The sequence below is a fragment of the Silene latifolia genome, chromosome X (assembly GCF_048544455.1).
Source record: "Silene latifolia isolate original U9 population chromosome X, ASM4854445v1, whole genome shotgun sequence".
NCBI classification, from domain to species: Eukaryota; Viridiplantae; Streptophyta; class Magnoliopsida; order Caryophyllales; family Caryophyllaceae; genus Silene; species Silene latifolia.
Genome location: NC_133537.1, coordinates 236352845 through 236377678, shown reverse-complemented (window position 1 = coordinate 236377678; position 24834 = coordinate 236352845). Strand labels below are relative to the sequence as shown.

Genomic DNA, 24834 nt, shown 5'->3' with positions numbered 1-24834 from the left:
TGAGTATCGCAGGTAGGAGATTGCTTGTACCTTTGAACCACTAAGGTTTTGTGAAATATAAACTCACAAATGAACATATATCTTTATTTTTTCAAGATTAATGGGGATGTGGGTTCATTTTAAATCCGTCGCTGCCTGTGAATGTATGTCATTTAGTAATTTATGAATGAATTAAGAAAAGCCTGCATTCTCCAGCAACTAATCACCTTTGTGGGATTACACAAATTACCTTTGCGGAGTAGTTGTGAAACCTAGCCTTTGAAGCAGGTTGTGTTCTTTCTGTTTAGGTGCAATTTCCTTTTCGAAGTTCATTATCTCCAGTGACCCTCCCCCTCTGCCAAAGAGAAAAACAAAAATTGATAGAGTAGTCCGTACCTTTAAAAAGTTTTGGATCTCGAAATAAAAAGGGTGGCGTAAAGAAAACATAAAGCCTTACCACCTCGCGACGCCATACAAGATTCTATACAACGCGTTCAACACTTTATCCATCTCCACACACTTGACTTTCTCAAAACTCTCTCTCATCTCTTTCCACTTTTCCCTCTAATTTTACAACTTACTTCCCTCCACGTTCTCTACCTCTCATCCTCCACCCTCCTTTTCTCACAGCCCTCATCCATTCACATCCTTCCACGTAACCTTCCCCAACCAATCACACCCCACCTTCACTCTCCCCAAAATAACCGTCTGTCATTCCTCCCATCCAACCTACAAAACATATATTATGACCCCCCAAGCTCAAAAGTCAAAACTCATAATTATATCGTACACAACACCTCCGTCTTAACCCATCCTCGTCCTCGTCCTCGATAATTACTATGGGGGTGGACTACTACAAAATACTGAAGGTGTCACGTACATCGGGCGAGGAAGAGCTAAAGCGGTCGTACAAGAAGCTAGCAATGAGGTGGCACCCTGACAAACATCCAAGTGGCACACAAGAACTGGCTGAGGCGAAATTCAAGCAGATCTGTGAAGCCTATGACGTACTCTCTGACCCCACAAAACGTCAGATCTATGACTTGTACGGCGAAGATGCGCTCAAGTACGACGTGTCATCTCCTTCCGGTGCGGGCGCCGCCACTCGCCGCCGCGATGGTGGCCGAAGGGAGGCAGAAGATATTTTCGATGACTTCTTAAATGGGTTTGGTGATGATGGTGATTATAATGAGATTAATCACAAAATTAAGAAGGATAATGATAATGTTAATGGTAAAGGTAATAGTAAAAAAATTGGTAATAATAATAATAATAATAATAATAATAATAAAGCAGATAGTAAAAAGAGTAAAGCAGCGGCGATTGAGAATAAGTTGGGGTGTACTTTGGAGGAATTGTATAAGGGTTCTAAACGTAAGATGGTCATTTCCAGGATTGTTCCTGATGATTCTGGGTATGTTTTTTTCTTTTTTAACCTTTTTCGGTTTTACCTTAATTTGTTTCTTTAATGTAATGCAACTTTATTGCTAAATCCCCTACTACTAGGAGAATAAAAATTCTCTTATTTTCCCTTCAAAAAGCATCTAGCTAAATAAGGTAATAAATAAAATTTTCTTTCATTACATTATTATATTTTCAATGAATATATTCTTATACATAAACTCTAATTTTTTAAATAAATTCATAATTACGATTTTTTAATTAAAACAAAACAAAATTAAAATTAAATTATAAAGTATAAGTTGGTAAATTTTTCAGTAATTCAATAATTATTACTGTAGAAAATAACTTGACACATGCTTACTATTAGCTTCGTGACAAAAAACATTCACTAAAAAAATTCACAACTTAAATAATTTTTTTTATTAGCTTTCCATTTCATTTTTTTTGTTTCATATCAAAATACAATGGAATGAACTGATAAATATTAATGAGGTGCAAATTTTAAAAGTATAAATCCTTCTATATACTAAGGGAATACAACTTCTCTAAAGTTTTCTCTCTAAAGTGCTCAAACTTATGTATGGAAATAAATTAGATTTTCATTTATTAAACTAATTTTCCATTTAAAATAATGTATACATAAAAAATGTATCTCCTATTATTAAATTCGTGACGAAAAAAAAATTTTGTAAAAAATTTATTGTAGTTCAAATATTTTCATAAAAAACACAATTCAAGGAATTATTCAATTCTTTTGATTAATTTTAGTATTAGTTATTTTTTATAAAAATTCGCGAGTTATAATTCTAAAATCTATAACTAATACACTAAAAATTAAAAGGCCTATATTTACCGCGCGCAGGCCACCGCGCGCATACACTAGTCCGTAAACAAAAGGAAAATGAGATGACTTAGGGTATTATTCATATCAGCTAGTCTTGCTATAGACACGGATATATTCGTTTATAGCTAAAGACGGGTCAAATAACTTAAAAGTGTGATATTTTTGGCCCCACCACCCCACTTATTATTTGTTATATTAGGAATGTAGTATTGTATTTGCCAGTCTTTAGTTGTAGACGGATATGTGCCGTCTATAATAATATTTTGTGTATTCATATTTATTCAACATTACACTTTCACATGTCCGGGTTATAGACGGATATGACATGTCATCTTTGTAACAAATACATCTAGTTTTGCAATTTGTTTCACAGTAATTTTCCATTGTGACGCTCACAATTTGCAACGGGCAAATATGACTACTTTTTTATAAAATGTAATCACTCAAGTACTGTTCGTAAAATGTCACTTATAAAAAATTGGTCACATTTTCTCAAAAACTGATCACATTTGACCCGTCACAAATATAAACAGTATTTGTGACAGAATAGTATCCGTCCCAAGGGAGAATTTGCGTTTCATATGTGGGATGTGGGAAATTGGGAACGAATTTGGGTGAGACCGTCATTCACGAATTTGGGTGATATCGTTTTTTGTGCTTCTATTTTGAAGGGATGTTTGTTGTAAAAGGGTATGAATCATACATAATATTATAATGATTTAACTAGTTTATATCCTGCGCAATGCGCGGTATATATAGAGGTTTCACATTTTAATGTATTATTAGTATCGACCTCGTGCAATTTATGCACGGTATATATGAAGTTTTACTTTTTAGTTTATAATTTGACAATTCATTAATTTTTTATGGTTCGTTATCTGTACATTTTTATTTGAAAAAAAAAACTCAATATTGAAAAAGTAATCCAGAGAATTGAGTAGGGTTAGAAATGTCTATTTTAATGAGATCATTTTTCATAATCATTTTATTTATTTTGTAATTTTGATCCGCAATTTCTTATATTTTCATAAAAAATTAATGAATTTTTTATTATAAAAACCGTGGAGGCAAATCTTGCAGATTGTGAGCATTTAAATTTATGAATATATCCAATTAAAAGATTATATCCATTTATAGTTCAAGATACACCTATATAGAATAGACTATAATAATAATCCAATTTTAGATTTTAAAATTTTAGGCGGGAAAATTTAGAGTTCCACCTATTCTTTTAGTAGATAAGAGGATTTTAAGTAATCTTATCAGTAAATTTGCTAAGAGCTTGATTAATATTTACTAATCTTGAATGCGATAGCTACGTCTATAAATTATTGTCTTATTTCCTAGTTTAGATCACGTGATATAAGACAATAATTTTTGGAAGTTCATTATGTCTACATACTCATGCTTAGACGGATCTATTTATTTAGTAAATATTCCTCCCTCCTAAATTTTCCTTTATTATCACAAATTTAGCCTTGTTAATATATCCATATTTTGAATAGAAGGACCTTATATTTTCTTTTTCGGCAATCATTTTTTACGTTAGACTTGACCCATTGTAGAATGCGAAAATTAAAAGCCCAATTAGAAGTTAATATTTTAGGCGGGAAAAAACGTAGAATCACCTATTCATTTAGTAAATAGGGGATTATGACCTTGAAACTTGAAACGGTAAGTGGAGGGGTATCTATAGCAAATCTTGCTTGTGATGAAAAGTGCTCATTACAAATGAGAACTTATGATTTAATTAAGAGTAATTAACTAATTATGTATATGTTGATAATTTTGGCTTGTTTACCACACAAATTAGATTGTTTGGTTAACTTGTGTAGATCCCGCGCAAATACGCGGTAAATATAGGAATTTTAATGTAGTGTATTAGTTATAGATTTTAGATTTATATCTCGCGAATTTTTATAAAAAATAACTAATATTAAAATTAATCAAAAGAATTGAATAATTCTATGAATTGTGTTTTTATGAAAATATTTTAACTACATCAAGATTTTTAAAAAATCTTTTTTCGTCACGAAGTTAATAATAGGAGATACATTTTTTATGTATAGATAATAATGTAATGAAAGAAAATTTTATTTATTACCTTATTTAACTAGATGCTTTTTGGAGGGAAAACTAAGGGTGTGTTTGGATAGCAAAAGTGGAGGGAAAGGGAGGGGAGGGGGAAGGAGGGAAGGGAAAGGGAGAGAAGGGAAGGGGAGGGGGAATGGAGTGTGAGTGTTTGGATACAATTTCACTCCTAATCTTGCCTATTATGAAGAGATTTTGATTAGGCTTGGAGGAGGAAAATTGGATCCCTCCAAATCTCTCCCCCTCCATCTCCACCCCCAATTGCTATCCAAACAAGAGATTTTAAATCCCCTACTCTCCCTCCCTTTCTTTTCCTTCCATATCCCCCAATCCAAACACATTCTAAGAGAATTTTTATTCTCTTAGTAGTAGGGGATGTTATTGAGAATCTCGTTTGATTTTTTTGGAAAGAAATTTCAATTAATGGTAGAGTTTTTGATTAGTTGACAATTGATTTCCTTTTTGTTATTTTAAATGTGTGATTTGGTAGGCAAATTAAAACCAAACGTATTAGTAGTACAAGAGGGCCATGTGATGCTTAGTTGGCTTTCGATTACATGTGTAATAGAGGAAGATTACATGCTAGTTTATTAGATTAATTCTTTGATTTCAATGTCATTCCTAATGTGACCACTTTTGGAATATAAGTACATTACATAATATTTATATTGAAAAGAGAATTGCATGCGAGAAAAACTTGTAAAAGATGAAATTTTGAAATCATTTTACAGTTAAATGTGACCACTTCTGAAAAAAACAGTAAAACTAGCTGGATTATTGTGGTTACATTTAACCATAAAATGCTCACATGACCCTGTCTGTTTAGAAAGACGAAAGTAGTCCGTCTAAAATAAGAATTTGTAATTGCATAATAATGTACCCCCTAATATGCGAAGTTGTTAGTATTTGTGTATGATTTGTTATTTGCTCTCAGTGGTAGCCAATGAATGGTTTACTTCATTACTTGTAATCGTTGAGTTGGTCACCTGTCAACTACTTATATTAGTATTTCTTGTTGAGGGAGATATCGTGTTGTTAACTTGTGTTATTGTCTGGTGATAAGGTCATCTTTGATTATGAAATGAGCAACTTTGATAAATTCTTCGTAATTTAGTGATCCCATTTACCCTTGTTTATCTCTGGTGACTTGTTCTTGAACTATATTCCCCTGTTTTATTCATTCTGGATGTGACAATGAAAGATTTTCTCATTTTCCACTCTTTAATGAACTCGATCATTGAGTGTTTTTGTTTATGTTCTCTCATATGGTTTATAGAGTTAAAGACTCAAAACCGACACAAAGTTAAAGCTGAATATGACCCGTTAGTCCTTGCTACAGCTATGGATTGATTCACTCGTATTCAAGGACTATGGAAGCAATGCCAATAAAAATGGATTCATAAGTATCTGCTAAATTGTTAGGGGAGCCGTTTACTCCTTTAGGTGTTAAATCACACTGTGCTTATTGAATTGGTTGTTGAGACGCCAAACTATTATTCGACTGATGGAAATTCTACCTGTTTTCCTTCCGTGTTTGGCAGTAGGGTTGAACCAAATCTGCGTCTTTCCTGTTCTACCACCTGTGATACTGTGATAGACAATAAACTACAAGTAGTTTAACTTGTTAAATCATCGAGTGATATGAAAACCCAAGTTCAAAGCCTATCAACAACTAACTAGACTTCCCATGGGGATCTGTACGCCCGACGTTTTTTGATAAATCTGTGACTGCCAATATTTTTATTTTTATTTTTTGACGGATGACTGGCAACATGATTTGACCTGTACCATATTGCAGCAAGCCCAGTACAGTGGAAGAGGTATTAGCTATAGACATTAAACCAGGCTGGAAGAGAGGGACCAAGATCACTTTCCCTGAGAAAGGTAACCAAGAACCTGGCCTTCTACCTGGAGATCTTATATTTGTCATCGATGAGAAGCCACATGCCACTTTCAAGAGAGACGGGAATGATCTTATTGTTAACAAGAAGATATCATTGGTTGAGGCTCTCACCGGCAAGACACTGAATTTGACAACCTTGGATGGAAGAAACTTAACCATCGAAGTTTCAGATGTCGTTAAACCGGATCATGAAGTCGTGATCTCTGGCGAGGGAATGCCAATATCCAAGGACCCGAAAACAAAAGGAAATTTGAGAATCAAGTTTGATGTCAAGTTCCCATCAAGGCTCTCTGCAGATCAAAAAGCTGATATAAAGAGGGCATTAACGCGAAGCTCATGATATAATCAAAGTGTTCATTGTAAATTTAACACTGACAGTAAATGTAAATAGGCGAGTATTTTGTCATGGGGATTTTTTTTTTATCTAGTTTTCCCATTTTTGGGTTATTTAAAACTGTGCATACTAGGCAGTTTGCAAGCTAAGATTATGTTGCATGTAGCAACATGCTAGTGTAGTGAGGTGAAGAAGGCTATAAGTTTGAGGTGTCCAGCACCTACCGTGAGACAAGATGATCTGATCATCACCCTTTATGTGAAATTTGTATGTTCGTAAGCATGTACTTTTTTCTCTCGTCTTCTTTTGGACAATTTCAAAATGTAATGCTAAGTAGGGGTTGTTCTTTCATTGAGGTTTTTCCTTTCATGTAATTGCAATTTATGTAATTGCAATTTATGCAGTCTCAATTTGCCTTCACGTGTAAAGGAAGGCAGGAATATAGTTTCATCTTGACAGATTTTGAACTTCACTTTCGATGACTTCGCATCTTTACCAGTTGAACTAGTTGATTTTGTGTAATGTTAGTATCATTACATCTCTTCATATGACAGCTTTTTTTTTTTTTGGCAAGATTTTGGCCGGTATCAATTCTCAACGTATTATTTGTAGTTTTCCTTTCATGTAAATGAAAGTTTTATAATCAATTTTCGTGTTTTTGATGAATTTGTATGAATGGGATAATAAAATTGAAGATTGAAACTAATGAATGGTTAACATCAGATCAACTGGGTATGACCTAGAGAGATTGAGAAGCATTTATACATGACAGTGTTAGAAGAAATTGGGTGCGCTGTGTTATTGTTATTGTTAGTTATGTAGCCCCAGAATGTATGATTGTTAAGGCTCTAATATGAACATAATTGAATGTAGTGCTTACAGTATCTCATAATGTGCATATTTGATATTTTAGACGGGTCTGATTTCATGTCCCAAGCTTATTATGACATTGCTTAAAATTTACTCTGATCTATGAAAGATACTCCCTCCGTTCCGGTGAATTGTTATCTATTTCCATTTTGAGGTGTATCATTCATTTGTTATCTATTTCCTTTTTGGGTAAATAATAAGCAAGTGGCTAGTGTAAGCAAGTGGACAATAATTCCTTTATTTTATTGGTTTGTTTCACATGCATTGGTCTTTGTGTAAAAAGCAATAGATAACAATTCACTGAGGCAGAGGGAGTATATAAATGCGTTTCGGTAAGCCTTTAACTGACCCACCAGAATTCTGGTAGGATTGTCGAAGAACATAAATTCTAATATCATAAAGTTTTATGCTACAATGTTCTTGAAATTCATCATATAATGGCTGTGTTACCGATTTCCTTCTTTTAGTATGTAGGTAGACGGATTTTGGATAATGCTGTAATAAAGTAACTCTTTCGACGAAACTCTCCATGTAATTTTATTTTGAGTCATCTAAGATAATCTGTAGGCAGTATGGCTATTAGACGAACAATAAACAGAGAAACTTATAGAACTTGAAGAGAAAGATGTCGTGGCGCGATAAAATCACTGCCCTAAAGTTGAATTTGCCCCGCTCGATACACACGACCTCTTAGCAACCAACTTCCCAGAGTTACACGACTTCAGAGTCTAAGGTGTACGACAAAGACCCAGATTGAGGATTACTACCAAAACGTTGCCAAAATCAGCTATGAATGAAACATATTAAAGGAGTAGATTGAGAAAGAGTAGATGGGAGAATGTGTCGTATGTAGAAAATGGCATAAACATGGAGCATTTATAGGAATAGAAGGAAGGATCTAGAGGCTTATTAAATATCGTCTTGTAATTTGTTTCATAGAAGACTACACAATTAGCATGGAGAAGCCAATAATCAGTTTAGAAGACTGAGTAATCCGTATGGAAAAACCGCGACAATCAGTATAGAAGACTGAACTATCAGACTTGGAAATTGTGCAAAAACCACATAGAATTCCAACACTTCCAACAATCCCAACGATTATTCTACCAATGTGGGATAATAAGAGTTTCTTTTGAAACAACACTTCCAACAATCCCCCACATGATTCAAAAGAAGAGAAAAGGAATATATAGCTGATATAAGGCAACGAAACATAAGTCTTAAGATGACAATGTTCCTGAGGAATTGAATTGTCAGCCAGTGCATACAATTACCTGCTAGAGTCGTATTGAGTTGCTCTCGGCATTGGACTCTCCACGGTGGTTTGTAACGGATAACTGCGCACAAACCTCCATTCGAATCTGTGTTCGTCCTCGCGAAATGTCATAAAAGGTGCCCCTCACATGCCTGGGATCTCGTGAACGCTCTAGAGGTCCTAAAGCCTAAAGACCTCATAGGGGTAGGGCATTTCCCCCACATTTACATAGGTAAGTCCATCAGGTTTGACTGTCACAAACCATCCTTAAACAAGGACAATGGACTTATTAAGAGCTTAACTCAACCTTCCTCGCATGACAGAAATAGCTCAATATATAGAAAGAATACTGCATCACTTTTATTAAAATAGAAGTGGTAGTAGTATTACAACATGAGATCCTTGTGACTTAGTTTGACCCATTGAACTTGGTAAACTCAAGTGGGGGAGCCCCGTCACGATTCACTCCTAATAGGCTTTAAACCCATTCCTCGTGGTGCCACCAACACCAACTTCTACCATGGCAATTGGTAGGAGGATCTCAATATCCTCTTCACAATTTACATACGTACTGTCACATTGTGTAAGGGATCTCAATATCCACTTACAATTCATAACCTTTGTGAACACATTATCCGATCAGATTATCCATCACTCTTGATAATCTGCCAAAAAACCTGATGCTTCAGATTATGATGCATGACAATTAATAGAGTCAAAATATTCCCACAAAGGAATACAACCACTTAGCCATTCAGGCTTTTTTATCCTGCAAATTCTTCATAATATATTCATACTCCATTACATATTCAACAATGCAATTATGCATCTATAACTTGCATGATATAGCATTATGAAAGACACCGTTTTCCAAAGTCAAATAAATATAATTATTTGACGTTCAATTAAATTACAAACTCATTCCCAAAGATACAATTGTTTTTCATGGATTAGCTTACAAAAAACCATGGTGTCCATCACCTATAGCAACGATATAAGCTATATCATATCTCTCATAACGCATACAAACATCATATATATGAATGTAACAACCTTTCCACCAATTCCATTTTGTCATGTATAAACTCAAGAATACATCTTAAGAAACTCATATATTAGTGATCCAATTATCACCAACTTCTGCTAAAGAAACAACGCAAAAATCAAAACCAAATAAATATAGATTATACATCCTTTTCCTTTTCTTGGTCTACTATAACCATTTAAACCAAATAAAAACTAATTACTCGAACACATGTATTACCAAACAACCATTCATAAATCCTTAATCGGAGAAACAAGTTTATACAATCTCAATATTAGAGTATTCACATCTATCTACCACTCCCATGTAATTGTCATTATAACCATTTCCAACACTGAAACCCAATATTTTTACGACAAAAATAAAGGAAGTCTTACCTTTGCTAGACACCCCTACAAGCCTTGACTTATCTCAAAGCCTTAGCTAGGCAAACATCGTCGAATCGGACCAATCACTCTCACAAGAATTGACAAAGTAATCTTACATAAAGTTTATAAAACGTCCGACTCAATTCAACAACAAAACTTCAAAGCAGTGAAATAGGTCAATATTAAATGCTCAAGGCTAACATTCAAGATAACATAAGATGATAAACAAAAATCACCCTTTCTGAAACATGTCACCAAAGATCAATATTGTCATATAGGAACTTATTAACATCATCAACCAAGATGTCAAATTATACTTTGTCATAACCAACTATTCATAACAAGTTATTTTAGATCCAATTTGAATTGCACAAAACCATACAATATTTTCCTTTAGCATGCTCTATATATTTCCAAGTATATCACATAAGGGATACATCCTTCACAGTTTAGAGACAATATATAAAACTTTTACAGAATTTATACTCAAAACATACTACTTCCCCCACATGTTGTCACATTATACATGAAAGACAACACAACTCAACACAACACAATAATCACAAACGTCACGAATACATTGGCCTAATCAATCATATTAGACAATAAAGAAGGTGTTAATTGCTTCTTATATAATAAGCATCCCCTTAGCCCAAACACTCACAACCTATTAAAGGTCCTGATAAAAAAAAAAAAAAAGAAAGAAAACTCATTACTAATTAGTACAAAACAATTCCCTCATAAAATCCCAATTATTATTATGCACACCAAACATCACTTCCTCAACTTAAGACAACATTAAAAAAAACTTCATATTAGATGCATAATCATATCCCATGACTTTATTTAAAAAACACAATGAAATAGATATTTATTGGAACTAACATATAGGAAAGCTAAATGGTACATGCATATCAATTAAAAGCGAAATGAACACATGTACAAGCTTAATGAATTCCCGAAGATTCACAAGAATTGACAGTATTATCAAATAGTTCAAACATGCACCTCTAAAATACTTAATGAAAGATGACGATGAATGGAGTATAGCCATTTGAGCGTGACTAGCTTATAAGGAGTATAACCCAAAGACAGTTCAAGAAATGAGAGTTTTACCAAATACGTCATGACGACGAACGTCATCAGTGTCATAAGGGCCTAGTGAATTCACTACGCCAAATAAGACATCCAATAACGGTCAAATAATGCAATTATCGTTATTAAATAGAAACACGAAACCGTTATTGCAACGACTGTTGTTAAATATATGCCATGGTTGTATGACCGTTATATAACATCAATAACGGATCTATAATACCGTTATCACTCCTCAAGAACCGTTATAAAACTGTTGTTAATTATGTTTATGGCAACGGGTATACTTTTAAGAAACCGTTATTAGATATTAATAACGGTTTCAAACCCGTTGTCCTAGTTTACTATTGACAACGGTTTTGTGGTTCCAAAACCGTTGTTAAATATTATCTATGATAACGGTTCATTTCGTTATCTTATTTAATTAAATGTCAATATTTAACAACGGTTTTATTGCGTGATAAACCGTTGTTATATTTATCAATTGATGAAACTTTGACAACGGTTCTTCTTAAATAAACCGTTGTTAACATTTTGAAGTCGACAACGGTTATCGTTCGTTATCTTATATTTTTGGCGGTTTGAATGGGGAGGGAAAAGATGTCAACTGTTATTTATCTAAATAAAACCGTTGTCAAATAATTGTTTGCAACGAGTTGTTTTTAACCGTTTTTGTTTTTAAATTTTTTTGTTTTTTGTTTTTTTAAAAATTTAGCTTGTTCTAGCAGCTGCTGAAATGCTATTTTTTCAGCAGCGTTTGTAGCAGCTGCTGGAATGCTATTTTTCAGCTGCTGCCAAAAATAGCATTCCAACAGCTGTGCACTGCAAAAATTCAATCCTGCATCAAAATATTACACCCCGTGATCAATTAAACCCAGTTTCAAAATAGTACAAACAGGATGATCAAAAGCCAAAACACAACTTCCTCAAAAAAACAAAAGAAGCCAATACACAATGGCTCTATATATACACACATACACGTACATAAAGCATGAGCAAACTATTGAGACTCCGCTAATGAAACAACATAACTGGCCCACGTATTTCTCATCCGATTGATGTCCTATGGCGAATATTCTGGGGCTTTGTTGAGTATTAGTGGAAACTACAATTCAAAATATATATAATCAAAATAGATATAATACATGGAAGTATACAGAATTGAACTCAATTTACATCTGAAATAGTTTTTAAATCACACTAAACCGTATCGGAATGGTAGAAAGTTTTCCGTTGATAACCTTCCACATGGAGTGACAAACGTAAAAAACGCATTGTTTGTCGTCTTGTGCTTTAGGAGACTATACTATAAATCACACACAAATCAGCTGAATTAAATAATCAACCTCTCGCATAAACATTAATTAAATGGTACGAGTAATTATTAAGAATACACTTACTATTGGCGTGATAAAATTGAGATGAATGTTGCTTTCATATTTCCCAAATGGACATAATCTTTTTTTTCTTCAAAAACACTAATTCATAAATATACACACATGCCATTATTATTTGCATATATATGGCTCAAGTCATACAATAACAAATGACATTATTGAAGGTTGTAAACTTACTCAGTTATCATCCTTACACAACTGTCAGAGGGTTTGCCTTCGTGAGAGTCAATCCAGTACACCGTTTTTGTTTCCACTTGGATTGCTAGTAGCACCCAATGCTTCCTATTCATTTTGAGACATTGAACTGTTAGTTCATTTACACGCATTTAAGCATGTTAATAATAAATTTATAGAACCGTGATTCATTACAATAATCACGTACTATACATACATATTCTCATTGTAGGGGGCAAGCCATAGTTTTTTGGACGACATCAACCGACGAGCGATACTATTGATTTGTTCTTCGTATGAAATTCATTACAGAGAACGCCTTAGGACTCAAGAATCCGTAGGCGTGACTAGGGACCTTCCACTCAGCGAACTGATTATTGAGGTACCTATTACGCCACATGGAACGAAGATTGTTATTGTAATTGATAATTTTAACAAACATCATTATTCGTAAATGGAAATGACTTAATAGTTATATTAATAAAATTTACTTCATCCAAATCAAAATGTGAACAACATCTAAATTGTCAAGGTCGACAAATTCCATCAGTTGCTTCGGGTCCAGTATGGCTATATCAGCTGCGCCCATAACTTCCTTTTCAATGCTAATCATGACTACATCACCTGTAGGTGACCTCTTTACAGCCAGGTTGTGCAAAGCCTTCAGCGAAGCAGTTTTCATCTTTTTCTTATATTCACACGATTGATAATAAGAATCATAAGCAGGCTTGCCTGCAACAACTTTCGTTAACGTAGTAGTAATTGCTTTAGCTGCCATCATGGCTTTGCTTAAGTTCTGCAAATGTAAAGATTAAAGTACTTACGATATGTTAATATTCGTACCCTAATATATATAAAGAACAAGTGACCCCCTCAGTAAAGATTAATGTCTGCATATAGGTACCTCGGGGATGACAACATTGATGAGTTTGTCAGGCCATTGCACATAAGAGCTTAGGGCTTCTTTCAAATAAGTGACCCCCTCAGTAGGAAATGGTACTTGTACTTCCCCATATTCGTCTTTATATAATTGGGACACTTTCACTTTCCTGCAATTGTGACGAAGGGGTATACCATGAACCTTATCTTGCTGAAGCCGGTCGTAATTGAACACGTATCCCCTGACAACAACAACTTTCTGTTTCCCCTGTAAATAGGACAGACGACAAGCCACCTTGCAATCGCCCTTCACGTCAGCTTTAATCAATTAGTACACATACATTCACTACCTTTAATAAATTTCCTAAGTAAAAAACGTGTATGATATGAATAATTATAAACTAGCAGCTATTACCTTTTTCGGTGTTGAGAAGAACATCTGATCATCAACTACCTCCACTTCATCCTGTGTCACGGCCTTCCTGGCATCCTCTTCCTCTTCAACTGCCTGATATCGATCCTCGCCTCCCACTTCAGTCTCCTTTCCCATTTCCTTCTCCCTTCTCCCTTGTCATGTCATCCTCGACTTCCTTCTGTACATTAACACTTGTCCATATAACACGTACTGATTTTCCAAATCATATAACACACTGTATATAAGACAAATATTATTACCTCTTTTTCCTCCTCCCCCTCCTCCTACTCCTTCTCCTCCTCCTACTGCTCCTCCTCCTCTGCTTCCTTTATGACTTCTTGAACCATATCTAACTCCTTTTCTGATGGCTTTTCTCCAGTTTCCAACATTCTCAGCATCAACCTGGCTATTTTATGTAGCTATGTAGTAGAAATTAATGTCAGCATATATAGTTGTAAATTAATTACGTTGGTTCAAATACAGTATTTATAGATTACCTTCTTGGAAGCATCACCATGTCGAGTAGTTTTTCCAAAATAGTTAGTGATACCAACATGCGTTCCTACCCCTCTCACACGAACTGGATGCTCTGCTTTGCCGATTGCCCTAGCAAGAATGTCATCACGTCCTTCAGGCTTCCATTTTCCTTCCTCTACCTCCTTCTCATAGATCCTCTACATACACATAAAACCATTACGCAACACACAATTATATAACTCCGACTACCAGTGGTAGGAGTGACATATTTATTCAAACTTACAATTTTCTCTTTGATGTTCTTATCATATTCAGTTTCCGTCTTTCCATTCTTAGGAGTGTGACCTTCCACCCAAGCGTCGTGATGACTGAATTTTCCAAGCTTTGCCTACAATTCATTCATCACATTGATATCCTCTCAAAATATATATGATTGTGATGAACATATATAACATCCGACTATAACACCTAATAGTCTAATACTATAAGAATTATGTACTTACAAGTTTCTTCTTAATCAATCTACAACCACCTCGGGAGCCGTAAAAGACGTCTTTTTCTTTGAAATGTTCGCCTTGTTCCTCTCACTCATAGCCTTCATCAAATAAATTGTATCAAGAAACGTAAGCATGACCAAACACTAAACTAAGTATACTTCTTTACTTATTATTATTATTAAGTTACCTTAAACTTGTCAGACTGCCTATAAGCGATATAGCTATTCCAATGGTCCTGACTGACATACGGATACTTCTTTTTTGGTGGGTTCTTGTTCATCTCCCCGGTTTCATTGTTGAACAAGTGGTTCTCAACCATCTTTAACTTCCAAGATCTGAGGGCTTCCCCTGTCTTTTTTTTAGGTACTTATCATACATTTCGGGGACAACGTAAGCTAACTGCATATATGATGAGCATAGTTGGTACAAGTGTTTTGGCTAATACACATATCATGTAGTAACTTAATTTCAGCTAAAACATTTATTATTGTATATACATACCTTTATTCTGTTTATTAGCATGGTGTTCCGTATTTGACTCAGTTCACAGATACGCGGCGTACCGAGAGGCGCATATTGTCTTACACAACTACCAATCCAACTCGCAAAATACCCGACATACTCACCATATGGCAGCCCCGTATCTTTATCCCATTGTAAAGGATTAGGTATCTTTGAATTTATTGCTTCTAGGAAACCCTGTGGCGCATTCGACCCGAAGTGTGTTGTAAATTATTCTCATCACCTGAGTCGTCGCCTGACGCATTTCCATCATTTCTTTTGCGCTTTTGGACCATATCTAAAGCAGAAATTAATAAACAAATAATAACAATGCATACTTATAATAACAAATAAATCTCTAGAGAGGAAGGTTTATTACTTCTTTAAAGAGGAGAATCCGGATTGATCTGGCGGCGGCAATGGCGACGATGATGATGACTGCGACGGAGATGGGGTAGGCTGGTGGTAGATGGGAAGCTCAATGTTTGAGAATATTATGTGGGGGAGGGGAAGCTCAGAGTATATATGTGTGAATAATACAACACTTGCAAAACCTTGTTTATTGGAAAGTAATAAACACGGTATAAGAAAAACTGTTATATTTTGTTTCCAAACAGACTATGGTTTTGTTTGAAACCGTAATTGATTAGTACTATCTACAACCGGTTAGAAATAACCGTTGTCTGAGATATTTTCATTTTGTTTGATTTTCCCGCCATGAAATAAAGCAACATTTTTATATACATAACAACGGCCTCAACCGTTATCACTGTACATGTCCAGAACAACGGTTTGGGTATATCCGTTTTAATTTATATTTTATTTTGTTTGATTTTACCGCCAAGAAATAAAGCATCATTTTCATATAGATAAAGCATCATTTTGTTTGATACGATTTTTGCCTAACCCGCCCGCTGCAACAGCAGAAAAAGTTTACAACATCAGTTTGATATATATAACTGCAAGACAATAATTACACATGACGAAGATAACTCGATTGGATTGTTGATATTTTCACCTTCGGAACGTTTTTTGGATTTGCTAGTCTCTTCATTAACCCAAATACCTTCATCATGATCATCCCGTGTATATATGTTTGGAATGTTAAAATTTTCAACATCATTACCAAATTGCGTTATAGCACTGTGATCAAGTTCTTCAAATTCGACGTCTTCATCATATGGAATTCGGCGATGGCAAGATAGAACAACTAACCACTTCTTATCCATAGGATCGGTAACATGAAAAACTTGTTTTGCTTGTGACACTAGATAAAAGGATCGTCCTTGTTTCCAACCTTGTCAAAATTTACTAATATGTATCCTAAATCATCCTTTCTAACACCATTGTTGTTGTCAACCCACTTGCACCGAAATAGAGGTATCTTAAAAATCCATGTAATCTAAAACCAATATCTCTTCAATAACTCCATAATATTGCATTGTACCCAAAATAGGATTTTTATCATTTGAACTAGCAAAGTATATAGCCTGAGAATCTACGCAAACTCCACTGTTTTGCATTGTGCTCGCCTCATCTTGAATGCGGGTGTAGAAAGTGTACCCATTGATCGCATACCCGCTATAAAAAGTTGCACGAGCATCAGGACCAAAAGTGAGATGTTGTAGGTTGGTTGAGCTATCATCAATTGGGTTGTCATCATCGTAAATAGTATCCTTAAACCAGTAGCTTGTAATGCTCATTTGCATACCACCTTTCGCTCTTATGAGGGTGTTCTCCCATGACATAGGCACGTTGGCAGGAATGTACTGCCTCCGGTAATTTGTCAACAGACGATTATCAACATGGGTCGCAACCCATAGATAAGGGCCCTTTTGTTTAGCATCCGAATAAAAGTTCTCTTTCCCTGCATCTTTCTCCGTAAATCTAGCCTCTAATGTTCTTGCCTAACGAAAACTATCATGGCAGTTGGCTTCGTCAAACTCGATAAAAGCAAAGTCTACAAAACCATGCTTGTTTGTAGACACAGGGTACACTTCTTTAACCGCAGTGAAACCGGAGTCATGAAGCATTTGCCTCAACCACAAAAAATTAGGGTTTAAACCCTTTTCATTCCCATCATCACGAACCGGGAGATTATGGAGAATGCAAGTAAAAGGCTGTGCGTAACGATTACGTGATTGTAGCTCCGATACACCAGCCATATTTTTTTTTAGCGAGAAAATTAGAGAGAAATTAAAGAGTAAATGTTTGATAATTTAGATTTTAACATTATGAAGACTTATTTAGAGAATTATTTTGGTGAAATTGAAAACGGTTGGTCAAACTGAATATTTATTAAAGTTCTGATAAAGTTTTGAATGCAGTGGTCAAACTGAGAAATCTAATCAAATAGTGACAACGCTTGAATTGAAAAACCGTTCTTTCATAATAGCAAATGATAACGGTTATAAGAAACCCGTATCTATAACATAACAACGGGTAACACAAACCGTTACTAGTGCTAATTTAGTAACGGTTTTCGAAATGTCGGTTTGTTAAACTGGTAACGGTTGTCTAACAACCGTTGATAAGAGCGATTTGATAACGAGCTTTTGGAAACCGTTAAACGTTTTTTATAACGGTTTGTTAAACAAGCGTTGTCACATTATAATAAGAACGGTTTTTGACGGAAACCGTTATTCTTATTAGCGTGGTCTAGATTTCCGCCAACATTTTGAAAACGGTAATCTAAGTATCGTTATTAAAAGCATTAAACCGTTGTGATATGCTCCTTATTGATTGCCAGAATTGGCGTAGTGATTACTCCCTCCGTAAAACAAATTAGACTGATGATGGTAATCAGATAATAATTTGCTTACTACAAGAATTCACTACCATCACTTTTTATTGTCCTTTGGAATACTACTACTATCAAAACCAAGTTTCTTTCCTCTAGCACTTTCAAATAAGCCACGTAAGATGGTAGTAGCTATAAAATGAAAATCTCTCTAGAAAATCTCTCTAGAGTTTTCTCTCATGGAGTCCTTATCTTTTTGCCTGCTAACCCTAATTCTCAACCTTATCCCACCGCCTAACGTTACCGCTTCCGCTCTACCTCGCCTAACTTCCCCCTTTTACCTTTGCCAGCCACCTTATTTCCCCAACATCTTGCTTACGTGTCTGCTTAGCGTCCGTCCTGATACACGTGTTAGCTTGCATGCTTTTTACATCGTCTTTATATACCTTCTCCTGCTATTCATTTCTTCTTCTCCGACTTCAGTCAAATAACCTTACATCTCAAATCTTTTTAATGGCTTCTTCTTCTTCTTCTTCCACCTTCTCGGCTCTTTGTCGAGCTGGAGTTTGCTTACAGCTCCCGCCTCATTTGTGTGTTGATTTCACGGATATCGATGCATCTCTTACACTTTTGGGGAAGCTGCAGGATCAACGCTACTTCGAGATTGTACGTATTTTAAAGATTGTCAATGTGAAGTGGAAGTTGAATGGTTCGATTTCTGTCCGTCGATTTGAACCGTATTACCTTTTCTCGTTCTCTGCCAAGCAAGATTATGACTGCTTCCGTCAGCGTCAAACGGTAAACTTGGATGGCAGCCTGCTCGTCTTCCGACCTATTTCGGCTACTTCAACCCCTAACAATCTCTTATTCCATATTGTTCCTATTTGGATCAGGGTGAAGCATCTTCCTTTTCATCTGATGAATACCTCGGTTGCAGCGTTTTTATTGTCCCATGTTGGTGATGTATGTGAAGAGGAATCGTTCCCGACTTTGGTTCCTCCGAGAAACTTTGTCCGGGTTAAAGTCTGGATCGACCTTTCCAAGCCCTTGATTCCAGGCTGTTATTTAGCGTTGAATGAGCGAGAACACCAATGGATTTCTTTTTCTTACGAAGATGTTTTTAGGTTTTGCAAGACGTGTGGCCATGTTGGTCATCGTATTTCCTTCTGTCCTACGAGTAAGGCAGCCGGAGCTCGAGCTATTCGGGCCTGTATTAATTCTCTCGCTGCTCGTGGATCGGTGGTTCTTCATGGTCCGCCTAATACTTCTTTCTATTCTACGGAGATCATGGGTCTTCCGCCAAGATATAAGTACTTGAACTCTACTATTGATCTGACGGTTGATGGGGACCCTGTGGTGATGGACTCAGGGGGTGCTTCCCCTGTTTTTTTCGTTCTCTAGCTCGGACATGGATGACCCTGCTGATGTTGGTTCTTCGTCATCGGCTCCTCCGGAACTCCAGGTTCATGAAGATTTATCACGTGAGGTTCTTTTAGAATCGTTCCCGGTGCTGCGTGGATCTTCGGCTTTTGATCCTCCTTCAACTTCTAGATTTGTTACACCTACTGTTACTGTTCATCCACCTTCTCCTGCGTTTCGTATGCACTTCCCTGAAGATGATATGGAGGACTCACCTTTATTGGGTCTTCGGGAGCCTACTCTTCCTGCTCAAATTATAGATATTGGCTACCTTTTTCGTGACTCGATCGCTTCTGCTTCTGATGTTGCTATGGAGTTTGTGGAACCTGTGTCGAGGGCGATAACTATGGTTTATAAGCGAAAGGTAAAGGTAGAGCCTCTTTTAAACGAACAAATAAATCTTCTTTTTTTTTTTGATTTGGAATGCACGTCGGATCTTGCATCAATTGATCCTGAATTGGTATTACATCCGTCTCGTATTCCTCCTTCTTCCTCTTTTTTTCCTGCGTTTTCTAATAATTTGGATGTTAATTTGAGGCCTGTTACTAAGCGCCTGTTCAGTTCGCTTTTGTTTGACGATTTGGATCAGCTGCCTCCCAAGCGCACTCGTCCAGATGAGCTTTTTCTTTTTCGTTTTGTTTCTTATTCCTTACCTGGTTTTCTTTTGCCTTGTATCAGCATTCAAGACTTGTTAGCTGAAGGTCTGGTGGTGGACCATAATTCGCCACCCAGTTTCCAATGACTACTTTTGCCTGGAATTGTAGGGGATTAGGAGAGATGGATGATCCTACAATTCCGTTTTTATTTTGGTGTATCCATCAATATCATCCGTCAATTTTGTTTTTGCAAGAGACTATGACTTCGTTATCAGCTGCTGCCTCTAAGACAACCCATCTTGGACTCCCTCATTTTTGTGGCATCGACTCAGTTGGGCATAGTGGGGGTCTTCTTTTGCGTTGGGATGACTCAGTTGTACTTAGCTCTATTAGTATTCACCCTCACTTTATATTGTGTAAATTATCTTTAGTAGTAACTAATGTATGTACAAAGCATGATATGTATGCGATGTTTATATATGGTGAACCATCTTTTGAGTTGCGTCTTTCTTTATGGACCGTTATTACTGAATTAATTTCAGGTCTGTCCCCTTTTCTAATTATTGGTGATTTCAATTAGGTTGAAATGCATTCCGATAAATTAGGTGGATCATATGACATTCACGGCCAACAGGATTTCACTACCTGGAGACTTGACAATTCTTTGTTTGATGTCCCTTTCTTTGGCCCGCCGTATACTTGGTTGAATAATCGACCTGATGGTCAGTTAATTATGGAACGCCTCGACCGTGCCTATGCTAACAACGACTGGCTTCACCTTTTCCCTGACGCATCAATTATGCATCTTCCTATTCTTATTTCGGACCATGCTCCAATTATCCTCAAGTTTTCCCCTCCTTCAAAGGTTTGCAGACGCCCTTACCGTCTTGATAACTGGTGCTTCAATTCACCAGAGATATGTTGGAGTATGTGTCCTCGACAATAATGCGATCACATGTTTAAATCTCAGATTAAGAATACATAAGGGAATGTAACATTTTATTGTCAACTGATCCACATTAATCGGTAATGATTGGCTGACTAGAGTTTGACATTACTGTCGTGTGACGGTGGTGATCAGTTGATCCCTTAAGGTCATACCTCTAGGGAAACATTCTTAATTGACTAATTAATTAATTATATGCTGATACAAATTAATTAATTCCTTAAAATTGAACAAATGATTTTGTGAGTAATTATACGTATCATATTGTAATTCGATTAAATAAGATTCGTTCTAAGTAATTAAATTGTTTTATCGCTTAAGGTTTATTCATTGTTTATGAAACAATTGAAGTAAGAATGAATTGTTTATTATAAATACAAGTAGTTGTGACTTATAATTATATAATCCATTTTTAAGTAATAGTAATTGTGAATTACTAGTTAATTTTGTATGTGATTTATTTTATTTATATAATGATTTTTAATGTGTTAAAAATGCATTATTTAAATGACATGTCTAGTAACATGTCCAATTTGTCACACAATACAAATTAAAAAATTGACAAACTTAAAATGGACCCATGTTAACATGAGTGTGCCGTGATTATGGAGGGATTAGGAGTTAGTCGAGTTTTGATTATTTTTATTAAGTGGCAACATAATCATTACCTACAACATATAGACCTTCATGCCTAGTCTCTTGTGAAGAGCAACTTGAAAAGATATTGGACACTCTTCCCTTGTGAACTATCCGGCCACCCTAGAGAAAGAGAAGAGTTTTCTCTTCTTATTTTACACTAATTCATTCCTATTTTTCATTTTTTTGACTTGAATATTGACTTATCTCTCTAATTTTGTTGTTGAACAAAATCTTAAAAACTCACATAATTCTCTAATATTATTCCACCATACTAGAAGTAGCATATACATAATATTAGTAATTTTAAGGGAACAAATATTAATTCTAGTAATCAAATTAATATTTGTATTAAGGAGGTTTTCTTGGTACAATCCTTGAGGAGAGATTCTAAATTGAATCTTGTTCATCTATTTGGAAAGCTTAAGAACTAACTAAGGTAGGTGACCTTACTAGTGCCCAAATATCCGAAATATCCAATGTAAGGAACCGTTTTTCTCCTTACACTTGTGTTTGTTTTGCATGCATAAGATCTAGAACTAATTTTTTGACTAAATTAATTTATCACATATTCAATATGTAAACTTTTAGATTAACGAATCCCAACAAGTGGTATCAGAGCAACACGGTTGTTGTATGCAAAATCGGGTTAGTTTTTCCGAGTTAATTTGTTAACAAATAAAACTTGTTATTTAGGATTTATGAAGATAAATCATGAAATAATTTTGCATGTTAAAATTTTCTGGTCCTAAATGGATTTTAGGTCATATGGGACGATTTATGGATTTTTATTGTTCATTTTATATATTATTGGCATTAAAATGTGATTTTATGAGAAAAATGTCATTTTTGGACGAAAAATAGGTAAACTTCAAATTTTTCAGTGGTTTTTGGATATGTTTTCACATATATTATCTACTAATGGCATGTTAAATCTCGTGAATAAATAATTTATTTTGCATGAAATATGGATTTTATAAGCTTAAATTGAATTTAAAGGGTTTATTAGGTTAATATGATTTAAATTTCGAATATGGTTATGGAAATTTTATATGTTGTCATATGCATTTTTACTCAGTGTGTGTAAAAATATTAGACGAATTGAACTTCCTATGCATGATTTATGAATTTTTGAGTAAAAATTCAATAAATAGTGACTTATATTAGCCTATAATGCTAAAACATATTTTATGACTATAGAAAGATGTCATATGTTGCATTTTGTCCCACATTTCAGATCTAAAAGTAAAAAGTTGATTAAAATTATATTTCTCATATTTTAATGGTCATGGTTGTTAAAACCGATAAACCGCAACGATGTCTTTCTCGAAAAAAATTTCGAAATTTTTAACCTATGTTTTGAACATTATGAGTGTCATGGTATTTTTCCAGAATGTTCATGAGTTTGAATTTCAAATTTTGAAATTATTTGAAATTTTTATAATTTAATTTGGAGTTTATAATATAATATTGTAATTTTGGTCCATAATGAACAATACTAAGAAATCAAGTTGAGTTATTGTCAAAATATTAGTGAAGACTAAGTTTTGAGTCCTAATATGCTTAGGGTAATTAACTTGAACATAAATATGAATTTATGAGACACTTTGTGATTTTAACAAGTTTATAATCACGCAAATCCATAAAACCCGATGAAATATACGATATTGGCTCTTAAAAGGCGATTTGGTATAAAATTGAGCATGTTCATACATATTATAATGCTGCATTTTATTTATGATTGTCATATTTTTATTTTATATTATTTTGAATTATGTAATTTTACTTAGTATGGTCTTAGTTTTTAATTGATATTACCCGAAATGCATGGGAATATCGATTCGGTTGTAATTATTGTGATCTTGTATCACCGTTTTGTAATTTAATAGATTTATTTTTATTTTTATTTGCAAATGTATAATAGGAAATTATGTAATTTTTATTTATTATTTGTAATTTCCCGAAGTTTCCATGAAGATGGTGTTACCTCAAGATGCGTGCCAAGACCGAAGTTCAAGGGACCAAAGGAGTTGGTTTCCGAATTTGTAATAGTTTATTAGATTTACTATTTTTAGAAAGGCCATACTAGGACTTTATATTTATGCTTAGCTTTTTCTTTATATGTTTGCATGCATAGCCAAATCGCCATAACTACTCATCCATGTCATTTATCGAGTCATCGACCGTGTCAATTATAATTATCGTAGTTCACCGCTTTAGTTCACTTAAAACGTGATAGATAATAAATTGACATGACCTCTCGCTAAAATAATAATTGAGAATTCGCCTTACCAAATAGTAGAACCATGAGCTCCAATTTCATAAGGGAGTTAAGCCGGCTTCACCGTAATACAAACCTTGTTACGTTGGGTAAGTGGGTAATAAAATGTTATTACATCGAAATTTGGATTGAGCTCAACGGAAGTATTCGTGACCGTAGTCGCATGTGTTCCGGGCTAAATATAAATATTAGAGTAGTTTTATCGACCGAGAGTTCTAGAAGTAGAATCGATTAAAGAGTTAATCCACCGAGTTATATTGATAAGGGATGAATCGGCTCACCGTGCCCGAATTAATATGAATTTGGATCTCGGGATCATTTATAATAGTTGGGTAGAGGTCACTATATAAATGCTTAAAACTTGTTTAAAATGTTAACAAGTATTATTATTGTTATTATTAAAACAATAGATGTTTAATAATTCCTTCATTTTATTTTGTAGTCAAATTTGTTTTCTCATTTGCAATGGCAACTCCAAATTCAAACGCATCCACTAGCTCGAACACTCTCACCAATGTTTCATGGCTTCGATGCTTCATGGATCGTTGTAAACTAGAAAAGAATGGGTCAAACTTCGCCGATTGGGACGCCCAACTTCGCTTAGCCGCGGAGGGTGACGATAAGATTCGTTACCTCACCGAGGCCTCTCCCGCCGCACCGAACGCTAGGTCTACTCCCGCCGCTAGGC

General features: G+C 35.0%; 1 protein-coding gene across 1 annotated transcript; it reads left to right on the top strand.

Annotated features, from left to right (window-relative positions):
- Window positions 1–285: 285 nt before the first annotated feature.
- On the top strand, window positions 286–6906 carry LOC141623847 (uncharacterized). The gene is made up of 2 exons (XM_074439996.1): window positions 286–1393; window positions 6117–6906. Exons 1-2 carry the CDS (start codon window positions 819–821, stop codon window positions 6559–6561), a joined length of 1020 nt encoding a protein of 339 aa, XP_074296097.1. The 5' UTR covers window positions 286–818; the 3' UTR covers window positions 6562–6906.
- Window positions 6907–24834: the final 17928 nt, after the last annotated feature.

Coding starts and splice junctions, on each gene's coding strand:
- LOC141623847 (XM_074439996.1), top strand. CDS start 819: ATGGGGGTGGACTACTACAAAATACTGAAGGTGTCACGTACATCGGGC. Junction 1,394..6,116: donor ATTGTTCCTGATGATTCTGG/GTATGTTTTTTT, acceptor ACCATATTGCAG/CAAGCCCAGTACAGTGGAAG.